This window comes from Arvicola amphibius, chromosome 13 (genome assembly GCF_903992535.2).
Source record: "Arvicola amphibius chromosome 13, mArvAmp1.2, whole genome shotgun sequence".
Lineage (NCBI taxonomy): Eukaryota > Metazoa > Chordata > Mammalia > Rodentia > Cricetidae > Arvicola > Arvicola amphibius.
Window position 1 is genome coordinate 57,225,438 of NC_052059.1, and position 18,043 is coordinate 57,243,480.

Consider the following 18,043-nt stretch of genomic DNA (forward strand, 5'->3'; position numbering starts at 1 on the left):
GGGACAAAATAGTAACTATGTTAGGTCTTGGTGTGTAGTTCAACTGCTTTGCTACTGTGGCCTCAAACTATCTAAGACAGAAAACGACTGATCTGTAGGTTTTGTATTGACTATTCCAGGGAGTTTCTTTAGTGGGCTGATGAACATAGAGAAAAGGCTTTATAATGCCCCCTATGTATAATTGAATTTTTGTGTTGGTTTTTTGTGGTAATGTTCTTATAGTTTCCTTATTTAAAAGTTTATTAGCACATATTAATTATATATTACAATTCATTATGACGTTTTCACCTGTATGTAGTATAATTTGTCCATATTTAACCCTTGCTTCCCTTTTATTCCCATTGTTTCCCTTTTTTCATCTGTGAATGTCTGTGAATTTTGCTATGTAGGTTATAGATACAGAGTTTTCTTTTTTTCTCCTCACTTTTACCTTCTCCTAGTGTTGGATTAGATTGAACCCCTCTCAGTTCATTCTTTGTCCATGCTAGACAAGTCTTCTATCACTTAGCTACATCTCTTGTCCTTGATCTATTTCAGACAGCTCCATGCTAGTCCATGCTAGACTCAATCCTGTGATCCTATGTCTCAGTGGTCCACTGATGAGATCACAGAGCTTTGCCACCAAGTTGGCTGGAGTTCCTTGATAGAAGCATAGGTACATGTTGTGACTCTGATTTTCAGTTGTTCTTGATTTGGAGGCTTGTAACAAACTAGAAGGTGAAATCTAGGATGTCCTTAGTCACAAACTTGTCATACATAATGTAATTTTCAGAATTTATTCAAATTATTTTTTCTTCAATGAATCAAGAATCTAGTGGCTCAAATGTCATAGTGCTGAAATTTTAAAAAATGTTTGCAGACATGAGGAGGAGCATCGTCGTCGTGAAGAAGAAATGATCCGACACAGAGAGCAAGAGGAGTTGAGGAGACAGCAGGAAGGCTTTAAACCAAACTATATGGAAAATGTAAGTAGAAGACTGCTTAATTAACATGATTTTATTAGTATGTTTTATTAGTAGGATGGTGTGCATTTAGAAGTTTTTTAGATTTTGTAGTATTTAATAGTATACTTTCCGATTCTTGACTTTTTTATGGTTGTTAAACAAGTGATTTTGTAATGTCTTTTAAGTAGTACATTCATTGAAGTAATATTTATAACTTAATAAAATGGCTGTTATAGTTCTTCTGTTTTAATTGATTGGTAAGAATACATGCTCTTCAATAAGACACCTTGATACAGGCATCATCTCTACCTGATGTTTGCACTGTACCATTTCAAGAATTTATTTTTGAAAGTTTTAGATATATGCAGTGTCCACCATAATACCTCTAAACACAGCTGAACTTTTTCTCTTGTACATTTTCTGAATTATTTTGTATAAAATACTTAGCATTATTCGATTTTGTTAATCATTCTGTTACTATTAAGCCCACTTCTGAAAAGGTCTTATAAGTGGATCTGTAGAGTGGGCCTTTCATGTTGTCTGATGTATTCCCATTAGCTACAATTTGTAGGAGCTTTCCTCCTCCTTTCTTCCTTCCTTTTCACACTGTGCACCGCTATGTAGACTAGAGCAACTCTCTATGGGCTTTTTCTGGTTATAGGTTATTCGACACAACTCTTCTGTTCCTGAATTTCCTTCACAGTAGTCCAGGCTTAAATTTTTAAAAATTATTTATTAGGACTTGGGAGCTTGTGCTGTGGTTGTGTTTGGAGGTCAGAGGACAACCTTCTTATACCTTATATGTATTCTGTGGATCAAACTCAGGTCTTCAGGCTTGCTCTAAGCAAATGACTTCTCGCCGGGCTCATGTTTTTTGTTTGTTATTTCACAATAAAGGTGGCTCCATGAATACTTCAAAAATACTAAATTCTCTTAAGTTCTTAATGATAATTAAGCAGGAGTTTCACTGTTTACTTGAATTCTGAAAAATATCCACTGTTATTTTTCTTCTCTTGTCAAAAGCCAGAGACTTGAAGAACTAAAACTTAATTAGTTTCTGAGTCTGAAAATATTACGTCTTTGGTGCTTTTTTTCAAATCTCTGTTCTCATTCTTTTGTATCTGGGAATGATTTTTTTTTTCTTTTTGCTTTTTAATAGAATGAAGAAACACATAGTAAAAGGAATCTTATAGTAACAGGAAGTGTACTATCACCTAAGTATTCTTTGCATGGAAATTACGTACCATTTAAATTCAGTTAGATAAATGCCTGTAATTGTTCTATCACCAAATTAACCAATGAAAAAATTTGAAAGCCTTTTGAATTTTTATTTATTAATTTGTAGCTTTATCTTTCAGTTATCTTTTGCTTCTTGGATACTAAGCATTTAATGACTTATTTTAAACTGCAGTCTCAGTAGTTTTCAACATAAATTTATTGGTCTTAACAATGTGAAGATGCTGTGTATTAATGTAAAAGGAAGTAGAATTTAGCATATTTCCAGACTAATATTTGTTATCACTCTTCAAATAATCATCATGTGTAAGCCATATCTGATAAACTTCGAATTTCCACTGAGGATTAAAAAATTATACCTACTTTTTTTATTTACCTGAATATTTACTAAAGGGTTCTTTCATAATAAAATAGTTATATACTAACTTTGTTGGTGTTTTTCCTGACATGAACTTTACATGTTTTATAATGAACATAATCATTTGTGCTGCTATTAATAATGTCATTCTAGTGGACTAGAAAGAAGTAAAATATTACATTTCTAAGCTTTTAAAGAATTTTCTTATTTTTAAACATAAGTTGGTTGCATCATTAATGCAGTTGCATACTTTTTGAAGTAGTTACATTTTTTGCTTAGTGGAAATTAATATATGTTAATATAATATCTACATAGATATTAATGATGAATGACTAGTTTCAATTTTACTTTTCTGCTTGTAGAATTAATTTGGAAACTATTTTAAAATTGAATTATGAATTCCTTAAGTTTTGGAAGGGTAAAATTTATGTGTGTGTGGGGTGTTATGAGTTAATGTGGGTAGCCAGGTATGGAGATCAGGGGACAGCTTTTGGGAGCTGGCTCTTCCCTTTCACCATATGGAACCTACTTCAGTTGTCTGTTGTACATGAGCTTTTACTTGATGAGCCATCATGCTGGCCATGTAAATTTTTGTTTTTGTTTTTTTGTTTTTTTTTCCAAAAAGGAAAAAAAAGTAGGTGTATGTTTCTGTGTGACAGTAGAGTGTGTGTGCAGGTTAGCATTCTCTGCAGCTGGACTTGTAGGCTGTTGTGAACTTGCTGACATATTTGTTGGGATATGAACCCTGCTTCTCAGGAAAAACTGCAAGTATTCTTAATTGCTGAGCCATCTCTTCAGCTCCTAAATTCATAAGAAAAAAATCATTTTCTTTCAGAAATCTTTTAAATTAGTCTAAAATTTTATAGCTATCTAGTGAACTTTGGGAATAGGTGAATTAGTCATAAAATACTCATGCTGGTTTTATTGTCATTTCTAAAGTAGATTATTACTTCACAAGATTATTTACTAGACTAGAATTGGATTTAATTCTAGTTTAATTTAAACATTTACTTTTCAAATTATTAATAAAAGTATGTTTTGTATACTTACAGCCATATAACAAAAGTCTGATTAGAATAGCAAATTATAGTCTTTGACCACTGTCCCTTTTTATCCTACCAAACCTTAAAGACAAACATGCTACTTGTGTTTTTGAAAGATTTTGGGGAGTAGTACTTTTAGATGGGTCATTGTGTCAAAGCACTTGCTGCCAAGCCTGAAGACCTAAGTTTACTGGGCCCCACACTGAAAGGACATGACCACCTTTCAGAAGTTGTCCTCTGACCTCCACACATGCTCTGTGACATGTGGACAAAAAACACAAAAGGACTGTGGTGTTGGGGAGGTGACTCAGAGAGTAAGATATTGACTGTGCAAGCATGAGAACTTAAAATCTGATGCATGACCAGGCATGTTTGTAATCCCTGCAGGATCTCCAGGGGTTGCTGGCTAGGTGAGCACCAGGTTCAGTGAAAGAGCTTGTCTCATAAACTAGGTTTTAGAAGTAATTGGGGAAGACATTTCCCCAACAACTTCTGGCCTTCCCATGGTATCCCATGAGCAGGGGTGCACGCACACACGCATGCCCATGTTGTTGAAAGTTGGAGATAGTGGCATAATACCTATATTCCAAGCACTTTGTAGGTCAAAACATGATAGTTACTGCAACTTCAAGACTAGCCTGTCTCAAAAAAAACATAAAGTAAAAAGTTGTAGGCTAGGTAGTGGTAGCGTATGCCTTTAATATCAGCACTCTGGATGCAAAGGCAGCTGATCTACCTAGTTCCAGGACAGCTAGGGCTATACAGAAGAAACCCTATCACAAAATAAGTAAGCAAATAAATAAATAAAAATAATGAAAAAGAAGAAAGCTGGCTTGATGAGATGGCTCAGCAAGTAAAACTGGCATTTGCTTTGGAGTCGAATGACCTTAATTACATTCTCTAGACTGACTACACAGTAGGTTAGAACCAGCTCCCAAAAGTGGTTTTTCCAAGTATATAAACATGTACACAGATACATAATGGATGAACAAGAAAAGGAATAAAATGGAAGAAATATACTTGAGGACTAATTCTGATTCATGTAAAATACTTGAATTATGTTGAACCATAGGTTGGAATATTTGTAATTCTGTTTTTCTTTTCTTTTTCGAGACAGGGTCTCTCTGTATAGCCTTGGCTGTCCTGGAACTCTGTAGATCAGGCTGGCCACAAACTCAAAGATACACCTACTTCTGTCTCCGAGTGCTGGGATTAATGGCATGTGCCAACAACCCCTAAGTAATAGTGTAGCATAGGATGGAAGACAGAACTTAAACATATTTAGATATATGATAAGTCAGCCTTAAAATAATTATTTTTTTGTCATACATGTCTTTTGGAATTCTGGGGATATAGTTAACATAAATTGTCATTCTTATTTTGTACTTAATTTCTGCTTAGAAACTGTCACTCTTTGATAATAGAATAGCTATGTTACTATAATTAACTATGATAGTTTCAGTCTTGTAATAGTCTTTCTTTTCAGCATCTGGTGTGTGTATGTGTGTGTATGAGAGAAAAAGAGCGAACATGTATATGTATACATTTAAATTTTTAAATTTCGCATGTACTTGTGTTTGCCTGAATGTATTATGTGTGCCATGTGACTACCTGGTGCCTATGGAGGTCAGGAGATGACTTCAGATTCCCTGGAGTTTGGAGCTACCATATGGGTGCTACTATATGGGTGCTAGGAATTGAGCCCAGCTTTTGTTGTTGTTGTTTTTTGTTTTTGAGACAGTGTTTCTTTGCATAATATCCTGGCTGTCCTGGGACTCACTTTGTTGATCAGGCAGGCCTCAAACTCAGGAATCCACCTGCCTCTGCCTCCTGAGTGCTGGGATTAAAGGCGTGCACTACTACTGTCTAGTTGAGCCCAGATCTTTTGAAAGAGCGTCCAGTGTTCTTAACTAATGATCCATCTCTACAGCCAACACACACACACACACACACACACACACACACACGTGTGTGTGTGTATATATATATGTTAATTTATCAGTTTAGAATGTATTTGACCATGGTGTGAAGAGTATTTAGGTTAAAATATGATAGATGTACAGTATTTATACATTCCATATTTCAGAATCAGTGGGAATTTTATGAGATTATTTTTTATAATGGTTTTGTGATTTTAAACATTTGGTCATTTCATATGCTGTAAGTTAAGAAAATTAAGCTGTCAAGTAGTGTAGGATATCATAAGTCTTATTTTCTGAAATAATTTATATAGGATCAGACTTAAATATGAAGTTCTTTTTTCTAACAATGAAATATTAATGCTTGGTTTTCGTTAACGAAAGGGATAGCATTTCAGAGTTAAATATATACATTACTTGGTTTTTTTGTTTTTTTGAGACAAGGTTTTACTATGTGGCTCTGATTGTCCTGGATCTTTGTAGATCAAGCTGGCCTGGAATTCAGAGATCCATTTGCCTCTGGAGTGCTGGGATTATAGACATATACCATCATTTCCCTGGAATTGACGATACATGCACACAGTGAACTTGGAAATAGTATATGCTATGTCAACTATTTATTCAAGCTGTGTTTCTTTAACATTGGACTTCCATTGTAACACCCGTATCAAGGCTTGAAATAGGGCTGAGAATGAAGCTAAGCCAAGAGCGCACTTAACATGCATGAAGCTCTGAGTTCCATCCCACACTGCAAACCTGCATGATGGTACAGGTTTGTAATCTGAACACTGGCGAGGTGGATGCAGGAGGGTCAGAATTTCAAGGTTTTTATTGGCTATATACTAGGTTGGAGACCAACCTAGGCTACATAAACTGTGACTCAAAAAAAGGGGAGTAAAACCCAGGGATAGACTGTTTATAATTGAGTGGCAAGCATGTCTCTAACACCGAAAAAACCACACGTCCAAACAGTTGTTGGAAGAGGAAAATATAGCCAGCCAATGATTTAATATTTATTCACGAACGTTATTTTTCAAATCACTTAGAAAGAACTCTTTGATTTCTGGAGACAGGGTTTTAGAAACTAGTCCTGGTTATCCTGGAACTCACTCTGTAGACCAGGCTGGTCTCAAAATCAAGAGATCCTCCTGCCTCTGCCTCCTGAGTGCTAGGATTAAAGGCACGCCTGGCAAGCTAGGAAGAACTCTTTAAAATTATGAGTATTACCTTGTAACGTGTCTTTCTCTGTTCTGCCAGCCAGCCCCCAGATAATGACATAAAGACTTAATAATTTTGAAAGCTCAACTTATAGCTTAGACTAGCTCTTATAACCTAAATTAACCCAGTTTATATGAATCTACGTTCTCTCATGAGGTGTTACCTCCTTTCCATCTTGTACTTCCTGTTTCCTCTCCATATATTGTTTATGTTTCATTAATAAAGCTTGCCTGAAGATCAGTGCAAAGCAGCCACACTAGTCAGCCATACAGGCCAGGCAGTGGTTGCACACACCTTTAATCCCAGCAGCCACACTAGTTAGCCATAGAGGCTGGGAGGTGGTGGTGCACACCTTTAATCCCCGCACTAGAGAGTAATATAAAATGGGAGGTGACAGGTCTCACCCTCAGTCTCTCAATCTGAGGATTCCAGGAGGGCAGGATCTTTCATTTCACTTTGAGGTAGAGGTAAGAGCCAGTGACTGGTTGCTTTGCTTTTCTGATATTCAGGTTGCACCCCAGTATCTGTCTCTAGGTTTTTATTATTCATGCTATATCTCCATATTGTCTTACCTCTTGTGCCTAGATTCTCCTTTCTTTTTCTTTCTCTCCTGGCCTGGTCTTGGCTGACTCGTTTGTTTGTTTGTTTTGTTTATTTATTTTAAAAATTATTACACGCTTTCCCTCTTTTTTATGATTTATTTATTATGCATACAGTGTTCTGCCTGCATGTCTGCCTGCAGGCCAAGAAGAGAACACAAGATCTCATAGGGAGGTGTGAGCCACCATGTGGTTTCTGGGACTCAAACTCAGGACCTTTTGAAGATCAGCCAGTGTTCTTAACCTCCGAGCCATCTCTCCAGCCCCCCGTTCAGCTTTTCATTACACCCAGTCACAACAAATACAACTGTGCACAGTTACAAATAAATATTCCCACAGTGACCTTATAAGTGCTGGCTCGGGGTCTATACCTCCAGTAATTTGAGAGGATGAAACTGGTGGATACAAATTCAAAGCTAGCCTAGAAATAGTTTAGTGACAGTCTGTATAACATTCTTAAGGTTCATAGTTCTACCGAGTACTTGATATACAGAGTGATTCCCTATACCTTTTTTTTGGTTGTGTTTTTGTTTCTTTTAGAGACAGGGTCTTGCTCTGTATAGCTTGGACTGGCCAGGAACTTGCTATTTAGGACAGCGGGTCTTCAACTCAGAGGAGATCTCCCAACTTCTCTTCCTCCCTTATTTCGGGATTAAGAGTGTGCATGCCACTTTGCCTAGTAAATCCTTACATTTTTTTTACTTAGGAATAATTTTATGTTTGTCTGATTAGAGAAGATTCTGCCATTGTGTACTTGGAAATATAGTTTTGCTTAAATTAGTAGGTAACAATGTGTGATACCTCCATGAAATTATTGAATAGTATTTGAGATCCATTCAATATTCTGAATCAGGTTATGATGGAACGAACAGCTCTGATTTTAAAATGTTGGACAACTTTTTTTAGTGATGCTTAAGCGTACTTAAATATGTTGAAATCACTGGTTAGTATAGTTCAAGTTTTTAAGCAGTAAATGGGTCTGAGGAAACATGCAGAGTTGGGGAATTCATATATACCAACTTAAATAGTACAGCGTTCTCTATGAATAGTGCTTTTTGAATTGGATGCCAACCATGAATTGGTCTTTGCTTACTGTATATATGCAGGAGATATGATCTCAAGTAATGGTACTTTAAGATTTTTAGTGATTTCATCTGCACTAGGGGTCAGCAGATTAGAGAAAGGTCAGGTTCATCTGCATGCTTTCTGCTTTTGTAAATGAATTGAAACACTTTGGTTAGTTTTGTTAACATCTGCTTTGCCCTACAGAGTCTAAGGTGACTAGATGTGAACAATGTTCATATTACATCAGGAGTGGATGGCGAGCAAGGCCTAGAATATTTATTACTTGGCCACTGTTTGCTGATTCCTAATCTAAAGTCAGTATGGTAATTGGGGGAATCTTAAAGAAAAGGCTCAGATTATCCAAACTCAACAGTCTGTAAATTACAATGCAAATTAATTAATTTATGTTTCCTTTCCAGTGCTTTTAGAAGGCCTATTGAGCAGATCTGCTCATATCGTAAGCTCCAAGGTTCCTGAGGAATCCAAATTAGGCTCATGATAGTCTTATTTATAAGTCAGTGCAAGACTTAACGAAGCAACGGCTAACGTGATACTGCCAAACGCTATCTTTCGGGTTTCCAAATTTTTTTTTTTTAGTTTTTGTCAGTAGAGGTTTAAACAATTTTTCTTCTGATGTTGCTTCTTCTTAATCTTTAGTGTTAACTTTGCTGTGTTGATGCCTCCATGTCAGTCTTTTTTTTTTGTATTTTGTATGGATATTTTCCATTACCTCCAGATTTATTTATAAAATTGATTTGCCCTGGTGATGAAAACATGTGCTTACCAAAACAGGAGGTTTGGGAATAATAAAAGTCATTAATCGGAGCTAACAAGGAGAAATGACACCTTTTGTTTCTTATTAATGATATGGTTGGTAGGTACACATTTGTTTTCTGAAAATGATGTATGCATGTTTAAATAAGTTGTAATTTTGTATTTTTCTACATGGCTATTCCTCTTTCCTTCTAAATTATTTAATGAGTTAATTTGATTGGCTTGCAATAAAAGGTTTTCCTTTTTTAGAGGATTGGAAAGGAGTCAAACAGCTGACCATTGAGAGGAATGTACTACTATTAGTTTCCATGGCTTTTCATTCTGTGGGAACAGTTGAAGGGATGGTACTGGAAGGTTTGGACTTTGATCTGACTTACAGGTCAGCTAGTCAACAGACTTGAACATATTGATAAGACTCTATAAACAAATGATACAGTGATTGTAATGGTCTTAATGTAATGTTGTATTTGTAACCAGTTTGGCTTTTTTAAAAATTGTTTTATTGAGCTATATATTTTTCTTCACTCAACTCCCTTCCTCTCCCTTCCCCTCCTACCCTCTTCCATGGTACCCATACTTCCAATTAAATAGACAATTTTTTGTTTGTTTTTCTAGACAGGGTTTCTCTGTAGCTTTGAAGCCTATACTAGAACTAGCTCTTGTACATCAGGCTGGCCTCGATCTCACAGAGATCCGCCTGCTTCTGCCTCCTGGTTGCTGGTATCAAAGGCGTGCACCACCACTGCTAGACCAGTTTGGTTTTTTTACGCTTTCACTTATTTAATTGGTTCTTTCTATAAGCAAAAGACTTGTAAATATTAGGGAGGATATACAGTATTTTCAGGAATTGTTTTTATTGTGTACATAACAAAAGAACAGAGTCTAGGTTGTTAATTAGTATGCCACCTGTATCTTGGGGTACATATTGAAACAGACTTGCTGAATTAAATAAAAATACCGCTAGTCTAAGCTTTTGTATATGCTGATGTTATTGAAAATGTTCTTTAAGATTTTGATGATTAGATATATCTGACTGAAAGTATTGGTCGGGGGCAAGAGAGATGTCTCAGCTGTTAAGAGCATTGGCTGCTCTTCTAAATTAGATCTTAATTTTTCGACACCTATATGGTAGGCTACCTGCCCTGCCTGTAACTCAGTATCAGGGGTTCCAATGCCTCTCTTGTGGTCTCCAAGGGCACTGCATACATGTGGTGTACTTGCAGGAAAACATCCAGTAAAACATATTGATCATTTTTATTTAGATAGTTAATTCTTTAATTATGCTAAAATATTGATTTAATAGCTAATTACTTACACGTTTCCACAAATTATATATATACATATATGTGTATACATATATATATACATATATATGTGTATATATACACACACATACATACATACATACATACATACATAGAGAGAGTCTTAGCTGTCCTCAAACTTGGAGACCTGCTTGCTTGTTCCTCCCAAATGTTGGAGTTAAAGGCATGTACCATCGCGCCCAGCATTAAATTACTTTTAAAAATAGAAGATACAAAATTAGCTTTGTTAGAAGAATCACATGGCCAGCCTAATGAACATGGAGTTGTTTGCTCTATGATTCATATATAAAAGTTTTTTCCCCGAACACATCTAATGGAAGTTATTAAATATCTTATTTATATGTTATTCTCCCTCGTATCAAGGTACAACTTGGTGTTTTAGACATGCATATTCTCTCTCGTCCCCCGCTCTCTCATATTCCTGGAGTTTGTCTATAGTATAAATTCTGTATGAACACAGTTTGTATGTTACCTCTGATTGTTCAACCCAGCCTTCTTCTTTTGTTTTTTAGTGCCTACAATTTAGATTCTAAGTTTTAAAATGTTTTTGTTTGCTGTTATGCTGAGTCTTTAGAGGTTAGGGTTTGTTCATTTGTATTATAGTTAGTTAGATGTAACCTGAAAGAATCAAATAGTTCTTTTGTGTTTATGTTCCCTATGTGCACATACCAGTGTTGGCCATAGGGTCTCAAGCTTGTAGCCCTAGTACTCTTATGGTAAGGCAAGAGGATCACAGATTTGAGGCCACTGTGGGGGTATGTACTACATGGGGAGATGTTGTAGATTAAAAGATAGGTAGGATGGGAAGTAGAAAAAGACAAGATCTCCTGAATAAATCTACTGAGTAAATTGGGAGTGTGGGGATCATGGGAGAGGGTAGAAGGGTAGGAAAGGAAGGGAGCATAGAAAAATATATAGCTCAAAAGAAACCCCAATAAATTAAAAAAAGCAAAAAATAAATAAAAGAAAATAAAATTGTTTAAAAAAAGGTAGGTAAGTAAGTAGTTAGGTAGATAATCTGCAATCATAGTTTTAGCTGTACTTTATGAGTCACCGTGCCTTTGTGTATTGTCTCTTAGATTAAGTCCTTTGTAAATTGTTACAAAAACACAGAATGGCACTGAGATAAAGCTACTGGACTCATTGGTTTTCATAATGGAATTACATAATAAATAATTTTTTAAAAAACTGTCAGTCAACTTTTTTTATCTGTGTGCTTGATTTTCAGCATACCTAACTTTTTAATGTGACGATTCTGTTCACCTTACTTGAAGACTGGTTTCCATTACAGAAAGAAAGATTTTTTTCATTTAGGTGGGGAAAATTCCCATTATTTCCTGTGCTAGAGAAATTTTGGTACAGAGTATGTATACAGGGAAGGACCTTTAAGAGGTATAGCTAACGTGTTCTTCCTGGTTTAGAGAAGCATTCTCTCTATTGGAAGAGTTTATTTTCACGGTTTTCTTTAAAATTTTCACTGATAAAATTGGTTTGTTATTCTACTGTGTTGTAGGTGTACTGTATGTCTTTTCATTTGAAATGGTAAGTCTTAATAATTTTTGATTCATCTGGTAAGATCTTTTTAAACAAATATTTACCTTTTTTGAGTAAGTGGAGACGAGAGACAGCATTAGAAAAAAATGGTTGGGCTAAACATGCTTTGGAAATGCTGTTAATATCTGTAACATAATTAATACTTTAATTTAGTAAGTGTTTCAATTAGTAACATTTGAAGAAGCTTGTTACTTCTGCTCTGTGACTTTAGTGTAGAGCCATTTTGCAGGAATTATTTTACTTGGTAATTATATTCTTAAGTGTTTTTAGCTTTAATACTGACAGCATAAAGCTATGTAGTATTACCCAAATGTTAAGAATTCTAAATTCAACTAGATAAATGAGCATTTTAATATTCACTGCTGGCTGGCACTTCAAACCTTGATTTGTAAACATACTCTACTGGTGATATGCTTAAGTTATATTATTGATAATTATACTTGTGTTTTCAAAGACCTTGAATAATTTGAAAGAACAAAGTGTTTTGGTAAGTTTGCTTTTTGTCTTATGTCTTCTGCATTTTAAACTTGTCTTTTGCAACTTCAAATTTGATATAACTGATTTTTTATTTAGTACTTAAAAATCTAAAATTTTAAAATCTGTTACTTTGAGCTACCTACTTAGAAAAAAATGTATTTGTGCTTCTATGAAACTATTGGCATGATTTAAACAGCAAACAGATAAAGATTTTCTCCTTCATGAAGTATATGTATAATTCTTCATAACATTGGACTGTATGCTGCGTTCTTCCATTACTGCCTTTCCATGGGACCAATTTCACATTGTCTCTTGTACAGTTTATGTTTTGTTCTTTAGTTCATCTTTCATAATTTCACCTGGCATCATATCCTTAGTAGTTTGGTATTAAAAAATTAAATTTGAAGAATTATTAAGTATTGCTGATATAGTCTAGCAACCAAAAGCCTCTTTTCAGTGGCACATGTATGTAATCCCAGTAGTTAGGATCAGAAAGGAAGATGAAGATTTTTCATGAACACCCTATCTCAGGAAACAAAACAGATTTTTTTTTCAGTGAATTTGGTATGACAGTTGAAAATTATGTCATGAATATATATCATGTTAAGTGCATTGAAATATTCTCAATGCAATATATGTGTTCATATATTAGTTTATGTAAAATGTGTATTCCCTCTTGTCTGCTGATACCTATTAGATTGATTTTATATGGTTATATGCAATTCAGTCTCAGAAATATACAATGTATTAAAAAATAACTATTTTGCTGCATTTTAAAGCTTAAAAATCTATTATTGAGTGAAAGCTCTTATGTTTTAAGTAATCTCTGTGCTTGTTGTTACTTGAATTTCTGATTGGACAAAGCAATATTTTTATTTTTATGAGTAATAGAATAAACTTGATAATTATTAAAATTTTATTTTGGAGGGTAGGTTTCCTATCCAACTTTTGCTCGTCTCTCTCTCTCTGATTTTCCCTCTTTGCTTTCTTCCTTTTTTTGTTAGATTCTTAAAAGTAGTTTTAAATTCCTAGCCACACTGATGGGAAGGCATGGAGGTTTCCCTCATGCCTCTCTATTGTATCCTTCCACTATCTCCGTACTAGCATGGGATGTTTGGTGAGCACAACTTGCCACATCAATAACAATTATAGCCACTAGTTTAGGGTTCATTCCATGTGTTATGATTATGAGGGTTTTGAAAAATGTATGACTTTTACCATTCTGATATTGGACAGAGTATTTTTGCGTGCGCGCGTGTGCGTGCACGTACACACACGTGTACACACACACACACACACACACACCCCTACCTACCTATACATACACCTTTGCTTTGTTTTTAGTTTTTCCTCCTTATCCTTTACACTTTCTGATCTTTTTAGTGTGCTCATGTTTTGTTGTTCCTCATTTAAGATTTAAAATTTCTCTGGATCTTAAAAATTTAACAGGTCATTTCTTTTTAGTGTTGAGCAATAATTCTTTTCTAGATTTAACATAATTTATTTGAAGAAATTTTTGTTGATTTCAAGGTTTAGCTGCTGTTAACATTAATGGACAGTTTTGTTTGCAACTCCCTTGGCTAAATGCAGGGAGGTGATTTGAATCCTATGGTAAGAGTAAGAGTTGTCACCAGTAGACCTTCTTTCACAGTGTTTATGCTATTTTGCTTTCTCTCCAATAATGACCGATGATTCCTCCAGTTGCTTCTCATCTATACTAACATTTAGTAATGTCACTGATTATTGGACTTTGAATACTTGAATACTTTTTCTCTGTTTCTCATTCTCTTACTATTTGAATCCTTTTGTTGTCCTCCTTTTCCTCCTCTTTTTTTGTCTTTTATAATTTTTGTTTTATGTGTATGAATCTTTTGCCAGCATGTATGTCTGGTGTGCCTGGTGCCTGGGGAGGCCAGAAGAGGGCATTGGATCCCCTATGGATGGTATGAGCCATAGTGGGTCCTGGTAATTAAACCTATGTCCTTGGTAAGAGCAGCCAGTGCTCTTAACAACAGAATCATCTTTCCGGCCTCTTTCTTTTAAATTTTGATTCTATAATGATAATGTGCTAGAATTTCATTTAATAATGATAAACTGAGGACTACTGAGGCTGGAGACATGGCTTAGTAGCTATTAGCATTGGCTTTTCTTCCGGTACACTTGGATTCAGTTCCCAGCACCTACATGGAAGTTCACTACTGTCTGTAACTCCGGTTCCTTTAAGAAAACAAAGCAAAAAAGAAAAAAAAGAGAGAGAGAGGAAAAACAACTCAGGACCACTACCTGTAGTACGAGTATTTTAGAATGCATGTATTCAAATTGAAGGCAGAAAGTCACAGTTATATTTTGGGAGTTTACATTTCGCCGTGTATTTACTCCTTCTCTAATTGTGCATTATATGGAATTTTGGATGTCATTTTCAATGATATAAATTAAAAGTGTTAAACTAGCTAGGGATGATGACTTGAGCCTGTAACCCCTGCACTTGTGAGACTGACGCTGGAAGCTTGATTTAATGGGATTTAATTGATTTAATCTGGGCCAGGCTGAGGCTAGCTTGAAAAGCAAACTGGCGAGAGAAGAGACTGGAGAGTGCCAGGTTTTTCTAGCTTTTCCTATGTTGATTAGGTTGGCAACAGTCAATCTCTGCAAAACCTTTCCTATTTTTGTTTGGTTGATAGCTTACATGATGATAGTTTTTGTGCTATTCTTTGTGCCTAGGAAGAGTATTTTAGCTAACACTTTTGCTTACTGACAATATTTACTGTTTTTTCATGGAAGTTTGACTGGTTAGTACCCTGTTACACAAATTTCCTTACTAAAGCAGAGAAAAGAAATTGTAGGTATGATTGACATTATAAATTTAGGTTTAGAAATATTTATGGATAAGATTGGATCTTGTTAACTATCAGAACTATCTTTTCTTTCTATGTTGCATGTGTTCAAATGTTTAAAAGTGTCGCAAGTTGATCCCTAGACAATTCTTAGAAACTTCTTAAGATTGTTGATTATGGCCATTGAGATTGCATTCAAAGGAAAAAAATACTTAACTTTTGTCCTGCAAATTCTATGATTCCTCTAAATTACATTGTCTTAAGATAAAACACACCAAGCTAGCAATACTCAGCACTCAGTAAGTATTATGGTTCAGTATGTAAAGGGGCTTGCTGTCAAGCCTGGCCCTTGATCCTGGATACTTGATGGAAGAAAAGAACCAGTTTTTTGCAAGTCCTTTGTTTTATAAGTACATACACACTCAATGTATGCAGAGTAATTGTAAAATCCACAAACAACCACACCATTTGAGTATGTGAAATGTATATTTAAAATCATACTTCTGTCTTACATATTAAAGGAAAAGTGGTATTAGGTGCCAATAGCAACATATTTACCATGCTTTGGGAATAGACTAATATATGTTGGTGTAGACTTTTTTTTCTACTTTATATGTTTTTATAGGTAGGAAGGATGATTAGAACTTTAAAGAATTCTCTTCGCGGGGGAGAGGACTGTAAAGATGGCCCAGTTGTTAGGAGCACTGTCTGCTCTTTCAGAGCTCTTGAGTTCAATTCCCAGCAACCACATGGTGGCTCAAAGCCATCTGTAGTGAGATCTGGTGTCCTCTTCTGGCTTGCAGGCATACATGCAGACTGAACACTGAAAGCATAATAATAAAAATAAAGTTCTCTTGGGTCTAGGGAGATGGGCTAACATTTAAGAGTATGAGTTACTCTTCCAATGGACCAGAGTTTGATTCCTGGCACCCATGTCAGGTGACTCAGAACCACCTGTAACTCACACTCATGTGATATATACATGGTAAAAGATAAAATAGGAGCTTAAGAGATGGCTGAGCAATTAAGAGCATTGACAGCTCCCGGAGAGTACCAGGTGTTGATTCTCAGTACCCACGTGGTGGTTCACAATTGTCTGTAACTCCAGTTTCAGTTCATCTTATGCCCCTTTATGACCTCTGCAGGTACCAGGCAAGCTAGTAGTGCATAGATATTTATGTAGGAAACACACTTCTCTCTGGATAAAATAGTAATAAATAAATATCTACTCTCAAAAGAAAGTTTTTTTAAAGCTAGATTAGTGGCATATGCCTGTACTGCATCACTCAAGAATTGAAGGTATGAGTGTCTGGAATTCATGACCAGCCTCGGCTACTTAGTAAGGTCCAGTTCAGCTCTTCTAAATGAGACCTTATTTCAAAACAAAGATATACAGCAACAAAGCAGTGGGTTATTAATCTTTATGACGTCTAGGTCCCTTTATACTAATTAAAATTTACTCAAGACTTGAGGAGTTTTTTAGTTTTATTTGTAGTTGCCATTTTACAAATTACAGCAATGATTTAGAACATGTTGCAGTTGTAGAGATGAATGGTCCAGTGCTTAGTTGCTGCTCTTCCCAAGGCCCCATGCTTGACTCCCAGCACCCTTATCAGGTGGCTCACAGCCACCCATAACATCCTTTTCTGACTTCTGTGGGCATGCACACACATGACACACAAAGAGATAGTATAGAGTAAATTAAAAATTTTACATGGCTACTTAAGGAATGGAGTCTTATTTCCACTCTGTCTTTAATGTTGAATAACTCTGTAAAGTGTAGAGTAAATGGTAAATTTGTAAATTTGTTTAATGTTCTGACATATCAAATAGTTATCTTCCCATGCTTGCTTTTGTATTTCATGAATTGCAAAACTATCCATGAAGTCAAATGTGCTTATATATACCTTTATTCCTAGCAGCTGGCCAGCGCTATACAGGGAGACTTTTATTTTCTCCCTGCCACCTACCCCTTCCCCCACCAGCAAAAAACCAAACAAAACAAAACGAATTTCTTACATGGATAATACTTTGATGGCAGTATCTTAGAAATGCTTTTGAACTAAAGCCTGTTGGTCTGCCTTGAACTTGGAGTAGAACTTTCCGCCATGAAAAAAAAAATATAGGCATCATGTAAAAAATTATAGGTCTTTTAAGCAAATCATCTAATTTTTACTCTCTTTTACACAGAAACTTTATTTCTCAATATGTCAGCAATCAGATGTTGAAGTTAGGTAAAAATGTTACTTTGTGTTCAAAGTGGTTTGTTTATTGTGTGACACAATCACAGAAACTATTTTTGAAATAATCATACTCTTTTTTATATATTTATTTATTTATTACATATACAATATTGTCTGTGTATATGCCTGCAGGCCAGAAGAGGGCACCAGACCTCATTACAGATGGTTGTGAGCCACCATGTGGTTGTTGCTGGGAATTGAACTCAGGACCTTTGGAAGAGCAGGCAATACTCTTAATCTCTGAGCCATCTCTCCAGCCCCAATCATACTCTTTTATAATGTAGCAGAAGGCTGTCTGTGTGTTCTGTTCAGTTATACAGGGTAGTAATAAAGTCTATGATGGGTTTAATAAAGTTAGTTGATTTTTTTTTTTGCTGCTTCATTTAGATCTTCATAATCATACTTTAAGTTAGATGTATGTCATTAATACAGTAGTTATGAGTACACAGTGGGC

At 35.4% G+C, this 18,043-nt stretch overlaps 1 protein-coding gene across 1 annotated transcript in view; it reads left to right on the forward strand.

The window, feature by feature from the left end:
* Pspc1 (paraspeckle component 1) overlaps window positions 1–18,043 on the forward strand; it is a 57,545-nt gene that overhangs the window by 27,954 nt on the left and 11,548 nt on the right. The window contains 1 exon segment of the mRNA XM_038310069.1: window positions 860–969. Coding sequence (XP_038165997.1) covers window positions 860–969 — 110 coding nt within the window.